At 50.7% G+C, this 13,318-nt stretch overlaps 1 protein-coding gene across 3 annotated transcripts in view; it reads right to left on the bottom strand.

Annotated features, from left to right (window-relative positions):
* The window catches only part of GIT2 (GIT ArfGAP 2), a 59,965-nt gene that overhangs the window by 2,527 nt on the left and 44,120 nt on the right, over positions 1 to 13,318 (bottom strand). For 2 of the 3 annotated variants that reach the window (XM_029048913.1, XM_029048915.1), the window contains 4 exons: positions 10,274 to 10,522; positions 7,885 to 7,974; positions 2,816 to 2,898; positions 1,456 to 1,644 (listed from right to left, as the gene is read on the bottom strand). In XM_029048913.1, the coding sequence (XP_028904746.1) occupies positions 1,456 to 1,644; positions 2,816 to 2,898; positions 7,885 to 7,974; positions 10,274 to 10,522 (611 nt within the window). The remainder of the gene's footprint in view (positions 1 to 1,455; positions 1,645 to 2,815; positions 2,899 to 7,884; positions 7,975 to 10,273; positions 10,523 to 13,318) is intronic. The other variant, XM_029048914.1, reaches the window with a different exon arrangement.

The raw sequence follows: 13,318 nt of genomic DNA, 5'->3' as shown, positions 1-13,318 counted from the left end.
AGAGTAAACACTCAATCACTCCTCTGGACTGTCAGCTCATTGTGAGCAGGGAATGTGTCTGTTTATTGTTACACTGTCCTCTCCCAAGCGCTTAAAGCAGTGCTTTGCACACAGTAAGTGCTCAAAAAATATGACGATAAATGAATGAATCGTCAGCGGTATCTGTTGAGCACGTACTGTGTGCGGAACACGGTACTGTGCACCTGGGAGAGGACAATTCAGCTGAGCCGGTAGACAGAAGGTGCTCAGTAAATAACCATTGCTTGGTTGGTTTTGTCTCCAAAGGGGAGTAAAGCAAAGGGAGGAACCTGGGTGGATAATGAATATTGGCTCTTGGTAAAGTGAAATCGCCTGAAGCATGGACTGTTGGGTGACGGCCACAAAATGTCATCCGCTAAATAAAATTAATAAATGGTGGAATCTGTTAAGCGCTTACTCTGTGCAAAGCACCGTTCTAAGCGCTGGGGGATACAAGGTGATCAGATTGTCCCATGTGGGGCTCACAGGTTTAATCCCCATTTTACAGATGAGGGAACTGAGGCACAGAGAAGTTAAATGACTTGCCCAAAGTCACACAGCTGGCAAGCGGCGGAGCCGGGATTAGAACCCACGACCTCTGACCCCCAAGCCCGGGCTCTTTCCACTGAGCCACGCTGCTGCCGCTGCAGTTCCCGTTTTGGGGGAGAAGCCGAGGAGGCCCCAGTGTACACGGTCCCTAACCCCCTTACTGAATCGGTCACCTTCCTTCGCCGTGGGATTCCACGAGGAACAGAAAAGTTCTCTACTCCCAGGCACGAAATCACATCTCGTCCCACTGGGTTTGGCGGATTCCTCCAATTTCATTTAAGGAGGGATGTACTGAGACAAGTCCTCAATCCTACTTGGACGGTCCGCCGGCCGCCTTAGACTGTAAACTCGTGGGCAGGGAATTGTCCTACTGTACTTTGTCAAGCGCTCGGTACAGTGCTCTGCACACAATAAACGCTCAGTAAATATGACTGACTGACCGAGAGCGCCACGGGGGACAGGGACGGTGTCCAACCCCATTAACTGCTGGTTCCCCCAGCGCTCAGAAAGTTGCTTGACGCATAGTAAGCGCTTAATAAATATAATTACGATAGCCCCTCTTTTAGAATTCTCCGGATGGGATCGGCTAGCGTGGCCCAGCGGCCAGAGCCCGGGCACGGGAGTCAGAAGGTCACGGGTTCTAATCCCGGCTCTGCCACTCGTCTGCTCTGTGACCTTGGGCAGATGGCATCGTTTCGGGATGCCTCACCTGTGAAACGGGGACTAAGCCTCGGAGCCCCATGTGGGACAAGGACTGTTTCCATGGTGATTATCTTGTAACTTAGAACAACGCCTGGCACAAAGTCAGCGCTTATTCTTATCATCATCATTCCCAGAAGCTCTCCTAAGGAATGCCCTTTCCTTTTTTTTTTTGGCTCTCCCCCTTACCTGTCGTGCTTGTTCTCTTGAGCGGCTCTTAAGAGCTCCTGGATGTTTTTGGTGATCTGCTCGGTTTTCCGAATGACATCCTCCGTGCTGGGGAGGAGCGGGCTTGGGACGACGTGTGTATCTCCTCCTTCTGGAATAGCTCCTTCAGCCTGCCAAATCACACTTCTCTGTCTCCCCTTCCTGCTTGACCTGGGAGAGATGGAAGGTTAGAGAAGCGGTGCGGCCTAGTGGCCAGAGCCCGGGCCCGGGAGTCAGAAGGACCCGGGTTCTAATCCCGGCTCCGCCACCTGGCTGCTCTGTGACCTTGGGCAAGTCGCTTCACTGCTCTGGGCCTCAGTTCCCTCATCGGTAAGATGCGGATTAAGACCGTGAGCCCCGAGTGGCTCGCGGATTGTGTCCGACCCAATCTGCTAGTGTCCGCCCCGGCGCTCAGTAATAATAATAATAATAATGTTGGTATTTGTTAAGAGCTTACTATGTGCAGAGCACTGTTCTAAGCGCTGGGGTATACAGGGTAATCGGGTTGTCTCACAATAAGGCTCACGGTCTTCATCCTCATTTTACAGATGAGGGAACTGAGGCCCAGAGAAGTGAAGTGACTTGCCCACAGTCACACACCTGCGAGCGGCAGAGCCGGGATTCGAACTCATGACCTCTGACTCCCAAGCCCGGGCTCTTTCCACTGAGCCACGCTGCTTCTCATATGTATAGTGCCTGACACATAGTAAGCACTTAACAAACACCACAAATTATTATCACCGTCGCCATCATCACTGTGGAAACGGGAAGAACTCAGAAGCCGGCTCCCGCGCGTGCCTGCCGTGTGACCTTGGGCGAGTCCCTTAATATCTTTGGGCCTCGGTTTCCTCATCTTTAAGACGGGGATAAAATCCACCTGTTCTCCCCCAACCCTGAGGCTGTGAGCCCCAGGTGGGAGAGGGACTGTGTCCGACCTGCTCGGAGCATATCTAACCGGGTGCTTAGGGTAATGTTTGGCGCAGAGCGAGTGCTTAACAAATACCACAGTTATTATAACGCCAACTGGAGGCACGGCGGACCCAGTAACGTGGGGCTGTGAAGTCCAGGGGGACAGAAAAGCTGACAGGAAGATAGGAACCCGGGGAAATATCAACGAGGGACGTCCGCTGGTTCTGAGGAAAGGACCGTCAGCGTTTCTGAAAGGAGGCCAGGCCTCCAAATGAGCTCTTCTTTACGGTGTGACTACGAGCCTGGTTTCTACTAACGATCTGCTAGCCCCAAACACCAACGAGAATATTTAACGGCATGAATTTAGGAACCGCTTTCCCCAAAGCTTGGGTACTTTTTCGGGGTGATGTCCCCAACCTGGTATCAGACCTACCCTGTGTCATCCAGGTCTGAATTGTTGGCCGTGTTATCGTAATCGTTTTCGGGCAGGCTGCTCTGCTTTTCTAATTTGGAGGCCTGAAACGGAGAGAAAGTACACATAATTTAATCGCCTTAAAGAAATGAGAAGTCTCTTAGAACCATCAGATGCTCTAACCTGGATCCCCCATGTTCGAGGAGATTTGATCTGCATGCGTTTTTGCTGAAAATTAGATACAGCGATATAATGGGGCCGAAATTTTCCTTTTCCTTTAACATCCTTTAGCCAGGACCCGGGTTTTACCGACTCATACCGATATTCCAGATCTAGTCCTTGCACAAGCAAAACTCTCACAGATTTCAATAAGAAATAATAGATGAGGCCCCAGGAAAAAACAACCTTAAAAAAGCTTTTCTGTTCCTTTCCATTGACTACGACGTCTTGGAATTCCATTTTTAAGTCACCGGAATTGTTTAAAGCAGGTCTACCAATAATGATGATGATGATGATGATGATTCTGGTATATTTTGAGCGCTTACTATGTGCCAGGCCCTGTACTACGTGCTGGGATGGATACAAGCAAATCGGGTTGGACACAGTCCCTGTCCCACGTGGGGCTCACAGTCTCGATTCCCATTTCACAGTCGAGGTAAGGGAGGCGCAGAGAAGTGAAGTGACTTGTCTAAGGTAACACAGCAGACAGGTGGAGGAGCTGGGATTAGAACTCATGACCGTCTGACTCCGAGCCCCGGGCTCCAGCCGTTGCACTATGCTGCTTCTCAAGACAACTCCCATTTAGGGAGGTTAAAGTTTAATTTTTGTGTTGCAGAAACAAAGCTTTGAGATGTAAGGCCTTCATATATGGTCGTTCACACGATGTGCAGTTTCGACTTCCAGTATGAAGGCCAATAAATATATATTTATCTACTTATCTATTTATAAATATTGTACATAATACATAATTATTGATATAATATATATTTATTTATACATACATCTTTAAAAGCATTTTTGTAAGGTTTTTTTAAGGGTCATTATCCACAATGAAGGTTAAGCCCCATGAAGTCATTCGTCTCCTTTTACTTTTCCAAGGGCACCAAAACTTTGGTCACAATTTCTGGGTTACCAGGGTTTAAATCCTGCCTAACCCCCTTACGGGACAAGCCTCCAACCACCTTGAGCCGACTATAACTACTTCTTTCTGGCAAGGTTTAGTAATAATGATAATGTTGGTATTTGTTAAGCGCTTACTATGTGCAGAGCGCTGTTCTAAGCGCTGGGGGAGATACAGGGTCATCAGGTTGTCCCACGGGAGGCTCACAGTTAATCTCCATTTTACAGATGAGGTCACTGAAGCCCAGAGAAGTGAAGTGACTTGCCCACGGTCACACAGCTGCCAAGTGGCAGAGCAAGGATTCGGAACCATGACCTCGGACTCCCGAGCCCGGGCTCTTTCCGCTGAGCCACGCTGCTTCTCTAGAAGGGCAGTGTGGCCTAGTGGGTGTAGCCTGGGCATGGGGAGGCTCTGGGTTCTTGCGCAAAAAACTAAAAAGCGCCGCCGAGACCCAGATTTCCTCTCCCCAGGCAACTCCCAACGATATTGTTTGGCTGCATTGTGGGGAGGGATCATGTCTACCACCTCTACTGCATTATTCTCTCCCAAGCGCTCAGTACAGTGCTCTACTTTCCTCAGTAAATGCTTGATAAATGGCACTGATTCGACAACTGACTAGACTCCCTTTAAGCACTGGGGAACTACTCTAAACTGCGGTTTGGTTGTCCACCAGGGTGCGCTGTCACGGCATGCCATTTTATTAATAATAATAATAATAATAACGTTGGTATTTGTTAAGCACTTACTATGTGCAGGACACTGTTCTAAGCGCTGGGGGAGACTGACAGGGTCATCAGGTTGTCCCACGTGAGGCCCACAGTCTTCAACCCCATTTTCCAGAGGAGGCAACGGAGGCACCGAGAGGTGAAGTGACTTGCCCACAGTCACACAGCTGCCAAGGGGCAGAGCCGGGATTCGAACCCATGACCTCGGACTCCCAAGCCCGGGCTCTTTCCACTGAGCCACACCGCTGCTCTGTTTCCGACAGCACCTATCAATCAGTCGTTCATATTTATTGAGCGCTCACTGTGTGCAGAGCGCTGTACTAAGCGCTTGGGAGAGGAAAATAGAACAGTAGGCAGACACATTCCCCGCGGGCAACGAGCCCGGCCTGGGAGTCAGCGGTCATGGGTTCTAATCCCGGCTCCGCCACTTGCCCGCCGAGTCGCCTCGGGCAAGTCACTTCACTTCTCTGGGCCTCGGTTCCCTCATCTGTGAAATGGGGACCGAGATCGTGAGCCCCACGCTGGACAAGGGACCGTGTCCGACCCGATTTGCTTGTAACCATCGCAGCGCTTAGTGCAGTGCCTGGCACATAGTAAGCGCTTAACAAATAGCATCGTCATCGTCGTCATCATTATTACTCTCCCAAGTAATGGCTCTCACAATTACTCTCACAAAAATAACGGTGCACTGTTCTGAGCACCAGAGTAGATACAGGATAATCAGTTCGGACACAGTCCTGGGTTCTCGTCCCGGCTCCGCCACTTGTCTGCTGGGTGACCTTGGGCAATGAGTCGTTTCACTTCCTCTTTACCTCATCTGTAACACGGGGATTAAGACCGTGAGCCCTGGGTGGGACAGGGACGGAGTCCGGCCTGATTAGCTTGGACCTACCCCAGCGCTTAGTACAGTGCCTGGAACATAGTAAGTGCTTAAACAGCATTAAAAAAAAAAAAAATACCATCCAAGAGGGTGTCTGGGTCACCCACGGCCATTATTACTCTCCCAAGCAGTTAGTGCTCTGCACATAGTAAATGCTCAATAAATATGACTGAATGAATGAATTTTAGTCCCTTTTAGTTTGCGATTTTGCTACGGGACTTGGTTAGTCACTACATCTGGGATACCAAGTCAAAGAGGTTACTTTGGAATGACCAACTTGAGTTCTTGACCGATTTTTAATTTTCGTCTTAGCCTTGTGCTAACAAATGGATCTCTACTCCCTAAAAAAAAAAATACCCATTCCCCAAAGAGTAAATAGTATAAAAATATGTGCTTCAAGTAGACTACGATGGAAATTCCATTTTAGTATTGAAAAGGAAAACTCCATCAATCAAACGCCATCCTCCACTGTGTTCCACTATTTTCCCTTCGGCAAATTTACCGATGACTAACTAAATAAGGGTCCTGTATGGTCAATCAAAAGTAGGGGACTCTTCCTCGATAGAAATATTTACGCAAACATTTTTTCCAGACATAAAAGCGTGCCAACCCAGCGTCTCAAAACGGAGGAGAGAATTCAGTCCCAGCGCCCCCATCCAGAAATACCCAGTACTTGAGCAATGCGAAGGTCAAAATTCTCCTAAATCATTTTTCAAGCAGGATTTCGGATGACGACCATTTTCCGTAAAATCAAACGCTAAGTACGCATGCGGAGCCAGGATCGATGGGTTAAAGGGGTTGCTTTTTCAAAGCTGTTAATGGAAAAAGTGCCTCGTAGCTGGTGCTGGTTTTGTTTCTAGTCTAGATTGGGAATTTCTCTCTCTGAGATCCAAATTTACGGAGAAGCATTCGCAGTTTAGGGGAAGAGCCCGGGCCTGCGAGTCAGAGGCCCTGCGTTCTAATTCCGCCTTCGCCATTCGTCTGCCGCCTGACCTTGGGCAAGTCACCTCGCCGTGCCTCAGTTCCCTCATCTGTAAAGCGCGGACTCAATACCTGTTTTTCCTCCTCAGACTGTGAGAGCCCTGTGGGATCTGATCATTTTGTACCTACTCCAGTGAATAGTACAGTGCTTGACACATAATAATTATGGTAATAATAATAATAGTAATAATATCTGTGGTATTGGTTAAGCACTTACTATGTGCCAAGCACCGTTCTGAGCACCAGAGTAGATACAGGATAATCAGGTCGGACACAGTCCTGGGTTCTCGTCCCGGCTCCTCCACTTGTCTGCTGGGTGACCTTGGGCAATGAGTCGTTTCACTTCCTCTTTACCTCATCTGTAACACGGGGATTAAGACCGTGAGCCCTGTGTGGGACGGGGACGGAGTCCGGCCTGATTAACTTGGATCTACCCCAGCGCTTAGTACAGTGCCTGGAACATAGTAAGTACTTAAACAGCATTTTTTTTAATGGCGCCCACGCCACGGCTCCATGTGTAAGCTCGATGTGGGCAGGGAATGTGTCTCTTTATTGTTATGCTCTACTCTCCCAAACGCTAAAGCAGTGCTTTGCAACACAGTAAAGCCGTCAGGATGACTGACTGAACGAATGAAGGCGTTCCCTTCCCTGTCCTAATACCTTTTCAGCTTCCCTATATAAACTTAGATGGATTTGCGCTATCAGGAGATGAAGGTGATCTGTGGCTACCTAGCCGGCCACCTAAATCATCAAGCCTACCCCCTGCCCATCTGAATTCAGGACACGCGGCCCGTGGAGAACTCGTATCTTAAAAAGAAAGAAAAAAAAACGGTCCTCCCACAAAACACGGCCAGAAACAATAAGGGCGTCGTCGTCGTCGTCCCCTCCTCCTCTCCTGGGGTGGAAATGAATTATCGTCTTGTAAGTCGGCCCGGGATTTTCTTTTCATCCTAAATCAGAAACCAGCTACCGGCTCATCTCTCCCCACCCTCCCGCCTCCCTCCTCCCCGATGAATATAAAAGACAGGATGCTGGAGGAAGGATGAGGAGCGGTTCGTGCGTCGTTAAACGTTGTCGCCTGCCGCGCGTGAAATTTAGTCGCCGACGCGTTAGCCCGCGGGATGGGAGGGCTGCCCCTTGGGCATCCACCAGCGCTTAGTACAGTGCCTGGCACACAGTGAGCGCTTAACGGATGCCACCGTTATTTCCGTGAGGGGAGATGGCGAGAGGAGCGAGGAGGGAAGAGCCACTGCCGCATGCAGGAATGGAGGGAGGTGAGGGTTAGCGGGGCGAGGGGGAGGGCGGGCGTGAGGCCGAAAGCCCAAGCTCCCGGGAGGCTGGCCGCTTCTTCCCGAACACCGAGTCGTTCGGGCAGGTACTTAACCCTTCGGGTGCTTTCATCCCTGGACCAGGAAAGCGTGGAGGGGAAGGAAGGCAGGGATGAAGAGGAGGTCCCGAGCGCACTCCTCCCGATCTAAAAGGGGAGAGAGAAACATACTCGGGAAAACAAAAAAAAAAACAAACAAACCGGAAGTCCGCTGTGGAGATCGCCTGCGGCCAAGGGGGGCGTCCAGGTCTCCCCCCCGGAACCGGCCGCCGGGGAGGGATTGGGGGGGGGGGGAGGGATGGTCGGATGGTGGTGAGAGAGAAGTCGTGGGCGTGAGGCTCTAGACTGTGAGCTCGTTGTGGGCAGGGATGTGTCTGTTGGTTGTTATAATCTACTCTCCCGAGCGCTTAGTACAGTGCTTCGCACACAGTAAGCGCTCAGAAAATACGACCGAAATGAATGAGGCCCGGATGCAACATCTTGCGAGATAAACGTTTCCAGATGGCCACCCCTTGGGGAATTTTGGGTGGAGGCTTCTCTGTTATCTACCCCAGGGCGGAGAACGGGGCTTGGCACATAGCAAGCGCTTAACAGATACGCTATTAGTATTACAAGGAAAACGTCCTCGTAGACTAGACTCCTAGGCTCCTGAGGGCGGGGATCGGTGTCTGCCGTTCGTCGTCAGTGGCATTTTACTGAGCGTTTCCCGTGTGCACGGCACTGAACTAGGCGCTTGGGAGAGCGCAGTACAACAGAGTTGGTAGACACGGTCCCTGCCCACACTGAGTTGACGGTCTAGAGGGGAGACGGATATTAATAAGACCGTCATGTTTGTACTCTCCCAGGTGCTAAATCCGGTGCTCTGCACACGGTGGATGTTAAAGAGCACTGATCGATAAGTACATTATTATTATATTCAACAATAAAAGGCGAATGACTGGTTTAGGGATGAAAAAACCATCTTCAGAGCATGACTGAAAATCAGTACTCATTAAGCGACGAAGCAGGAGAAATTACAGTAGCAATGAGTAGTTGGGACATACTATATTTTCTGCAACAACGCACACCACTCTCAGGTTCGGCTTGGCCTTCTTGCCCTTAGGTTTAGTAGGCAAAATTCAAGTCGGTCCAAAAACCAAGTGCGGAAATCCACCCGAGCCACGGCTGTCGGAGATCGCCGCGTGGCCAGCCGCTGTCTTTAAAGCTCGGGAGAATCCTATTTAAACTAAAACTAAAGGCGATCCACATCCATCCAAACAGACTAGGCAAAGGTTAAATCAGGGCAAAATGAACTCCCCAGATGAACGGACCAGACATTCTGAGAGCCTCAGTTCAACACCTAAATTCATTTGGAGGTACGTAGTACACCCTCCCAAGCACTTAGTACACACTTTGCTGCACACAGTAAGCCGATCAGTGAACACGTCTGTATGGGTGTGCATCCTCCTCTTTCCCAAAACAGGGCCAGTGTGTCTTTTGTACATTCCCGCGCACTGGCGTCTTAACACACAAAGCTATGTGCTTGAGTTTCTGAGATTAAAGAACATTTATTACGGCAATCATAAATTCACGATCTCGAAGAAAATATGAACCTTTCTGAAAACCACCAACAGGCCAACCTGAGGAACAATTCACGGTGGTGAGGCTCCGAAACAAAACGGAACCAAAAAGTCAAACGTTTCTACATCGTCGTTCCCGCGTTTGGCCATAGATGTTTGAAGAGCGGTTTCCGGAGCTATAACCACGTCTCTTTCAAACCGGTGTTTCGAATCTCTATAAAACGGTCAACACCGAAGCAACCCTTACGTCAAAAGTCTATCCTCTCTCACAGCAGGGTCGTCGATACCTCGCTGGGGAGAGGACAGAGTGACCCGAACGCTTTCGTCCCATCGGTAAATACGGTCGGCCCCGGGTAGTACGGTCCAGTCAGCTCCCTGGCGAGCTCTGGATAGATCGGGGGACTAATTAGGACTGCACGGTGGGACACGTGGGATGTTGGGAGAAACGCGGCCTTGGGGACATTGTGAATGGCTACAGTGGATGTCGTCGGGAGGTTTTCATTTCTCTCCGCCTCTGCTGCCAACGGAGCCAAGGCTCAGAACGCTTCCTCCGCAAGAGTGCGGTGCTCGGCACACAGCACGCGCTCAGTAAATACGACGGAATGAATGAGCGAGCAGGACTCCGGAGCCGACCCGAGACCCGCCCCGGCTCCAGACCAGGGTGAAAGGAACGCCGTTTAAGGGATCGCCCGCCGGAGCACGGTATTAAAAATAAAGCAAGGCGGACGGAGGTAGAGACCCAACGGACTTCTCCCAGAATCCCAAACGTGCAGTCCCTCAGGCTTCTAGAAGCAGGCCCGCAGGCGGCGGCAGGGCGCGGAGACACTGGCGGGGGAAAGACAGGCAGACGGAAAGAGGGGAGCGGAAGCGGCGGCCGATTGACTTACGTGAGGCGGGAAGGGCTGCAGTCTGGTAATGCTCTCTTCCGGGAAGGCGGCTTCGCCCATGGGGAGGTAAGGGCTGGGAGCTGAGCCCGTCTCGTACATGGACATAGGCCGGCTGCTCCGAGCTGAAGGGCGTCGTTTTAGGGAAGAATGGTTGGAAGTGTCTGGGTATTCGGAAACTGTCTGCCCCTGATATAGATTGGTTGTGGCCTGTCTCCTGAGGGTGGTGTTTTCGCTCTGTAGTGTTTGAAGCTGAAAGAAAACGTTCGGTAGAGGGACTTTGTTTTTGGTTTTTTGAGGCGGGGAGGGGACGGGGAGGGGATAACAGCAAGCAGACAAAGCCGATTTTACACACAGGCGCCCGTCGCGATAAAACGAGCGAGAGCCAGCGGGACGAGAGAGCCAGAGAACCGCCACAAATAATCAGTTGGAAAGTCAGCGTGATCTATCCACCGGCCACGCCGTGGAAGGAACGAATGATTTCGTGCCCTGGTTACGGCGCATCTGACTTGGACCTCTCTCTCCTGTCGGGACCCCTGGCCCGCCGTCGTTCGATACGGTGTTGCTTTCGAATGAGTTTCGGGGCTAGTTGGACTCTGGGTAAGGGCAGCTTAAACCGAGGGCGCCACGGGTCAAGCAGAGAGCTACCGTTGGTGAGCGGGATCATCGTTAAAAGCAATGACTGACTGCTTCCTCAAAAGGAAAAAACAAAAACCGGCTTGGCAAAGCAAGAAAAGCGGTGAAGTTGAGCTTGGAAAAACTAGTTTTTGCTTTCCAAAACGCTACCAGGAAAGAGTATGATAGGAAAACATTTTTATTACATAATATTCTTGCGGATTGCAAAAACCATCGACAGTCTTCCCCGTCGACCTTGAAGAAAGATCACTCGGAATGACTTGGCTATCAAGCAGAGGGTCTGCGGATCGGCAAACGCTCGAACGTCTTCTCGGCAACGCGTTCTCGTGGCGATGCCGTTTCGTGGCGGATGATGAGCTCGCGACAAAGCACCGTAACGTTCGGCGTTTGCTCCCATCCCGCTTTGGGACCACGGGAAGTCAACGGTGGCGGTCTCTGCTTTTAATCGCCCTAATGTCCCTGGCGTTGCCTTGGGTTCGGTTCCGAGGTCTCCCTTGGAGATCTGGAACTCGCTGCCATTTTCCGTTCTTAAAGGTGACTTCCGTCTCCTGGCGTTTGGCGCGTTAAGCCCGGGGAATAGGCCAAGAGGCAGAGCGCTCTGATAAGAGTCTGACATTCACACAACTGACCGCGTCCTCTGAGCTCCGTTTCCTCCCCCCCAACCTCTTGCGTCTTTCTCTTCCGCGCCGTCTTTAGCACCTAGGGGGTGGTTCGATTTCGGCTGTCCGGCTGGATGGCAACTCTCAAGATCTGATCTCATCCCCTTCCACCGCCCCGCTTTAAGTCCACAGGGAATTGTATTTGCGTCAGATGGTCATTTTGGTTTTTTTTTCCATAAGCGTACCCGTTCAATTCTAGAAGTTATTTTTCGCTTTCTAATTTAAGGAGAATCGAGCTGGGAGAAATACATCGGCAGGGGTGCCTCTTCTTCGTTAATTAGCATCTTTTCCAAGAAACTGTTAGGTATGAGAGATCAGATACAAATCACTCTACGACGACCGTGCTAGAACAGGAAGGCAGCTTAGGTATTTTACAACTTTAGTTCTCCCTAAAAAATGAGATCGCTTAAGCCCGTGGCAAACAAACCCCCTTATCCTTACCCGGTTTCATCAACGGGAGCACGGTCGGCTTCATCTCAGAGCCGAGGCTATTCGGTTTCTCTTCCGGTTTCTTCCTACGGCGACTCTCTCTGGACCCATTCGAACGCTTAGGGCCCTCGGGGAAGAGAAAGCCTTCCGCATACAGGCAGGTAGCAAAAATAGGATGCTCCCGTTGAGCCAAAGTAGAGCCGGTGCAAAATGCAAAGCCACTCCCAAGATTTCATCCATATTAGAGCATTAAGGTCTTGGCATCTTTGGAAACTACTCTGTGGGCACCTGAGTCCCCCCTATAAAAACGCCAACAAGTGCCGCCTGGTCGAGAAGATTGATTTTTCAAACCTCCCCGGGTACCCCTCGGCTCAAAAAACGTATCTCAGCGGCCGACGGGGGCACCGGCGGATACTTGGGATCTAGCAGGGCGTGCGGGCGCGTCTCCCTGGGCTGGAAAACACCGGCCAGTTTGGTTTGAGTGGAGGTCTGAAAATCGGGGCTCCTGAAATGCCCCGGGGGCCCAAGGGTTTAGTTCCCGGCCCCATAAATGTGAGGCGTAGATCCCGATTTCTTGGCTCGGGTACTCCAGATTTCTGCCAGTTGATGTTCGGAGGGACGGATTTAGCTGGCTACAACTCTCAGGTTCAAATCCGTTCGGGTTTTGAGGAGAGAAGCCGTAGAACGATCTGGCGGATATTCAAATGGGATTTGTGGTGGGGGTCGCAGGAAAAGAGGTGTCTCGGAACTCAAGAAAGATGTTGAATGAAAAGCAGCGTGGCCTCGTGGACAGAGTCCGGGCCTGAGGGTCAGAAGGACCTTTTTTTTTTTTTTTAATGGCATTTGTTGAGCGCTTACTGTGTGGTAGACCCTGCTGATCTGAGCGCTGGACTCGAGTACTAATCCCGGCTCCACCACCTGTCCGCTGTGTGACCACGAGCAAGTCACTGCACTTCTCTGAGCCTCAGTTCCCCTCATCCGGAAAATCCCGATTAAGACTGTGAGCTCCATGTGGGTCAGGGACTGTGTCCAATCCAATTTGCTGGCATCCACTCCAGTGCCTGGCACATAGTAAGTGCTTAAATACCACAATTATTAGTAATAGTATTATTATTTACCATAATTGGTATGTAGCTATTTTCTGATCCCACATGAAAGGCGAAGGTAGGAAGCTTTTTCCCCAGAGCAGCCTCGGAAAGCTACCCGGACCCCCAAAGGCCAATTTCTAAAATTAGATGGTCGAATTGAGCGACTGGACCCAAACTAAATGATGCAGGTTGCGGTTAATAAAGCTCCCTTGGGCAAGCCACTTCACCTCTCTGGG

The sequence above is a fragment of the Ornithorhynchus anatinus genome, chromosome 21 (assembly GCF_004115215.2).
Source record: "Ornithorhynchus anatinus isolate Pmale09 chromosome 21, mOrnAna1.pri.v4, whole genome shotgun sequence".
Taxonomy (NCBI): Eukaryota; Metazoa; Chordata; class Mammalia; order Monotremata; family Ornithorhynchidae; genus Ornithorhynchus; species Ornithorhynchus anatinus.
Note: the sequence above shows the minus strand (reverse complement) of the source record. Positions and strands in the feature narration are given on the sequence as shown.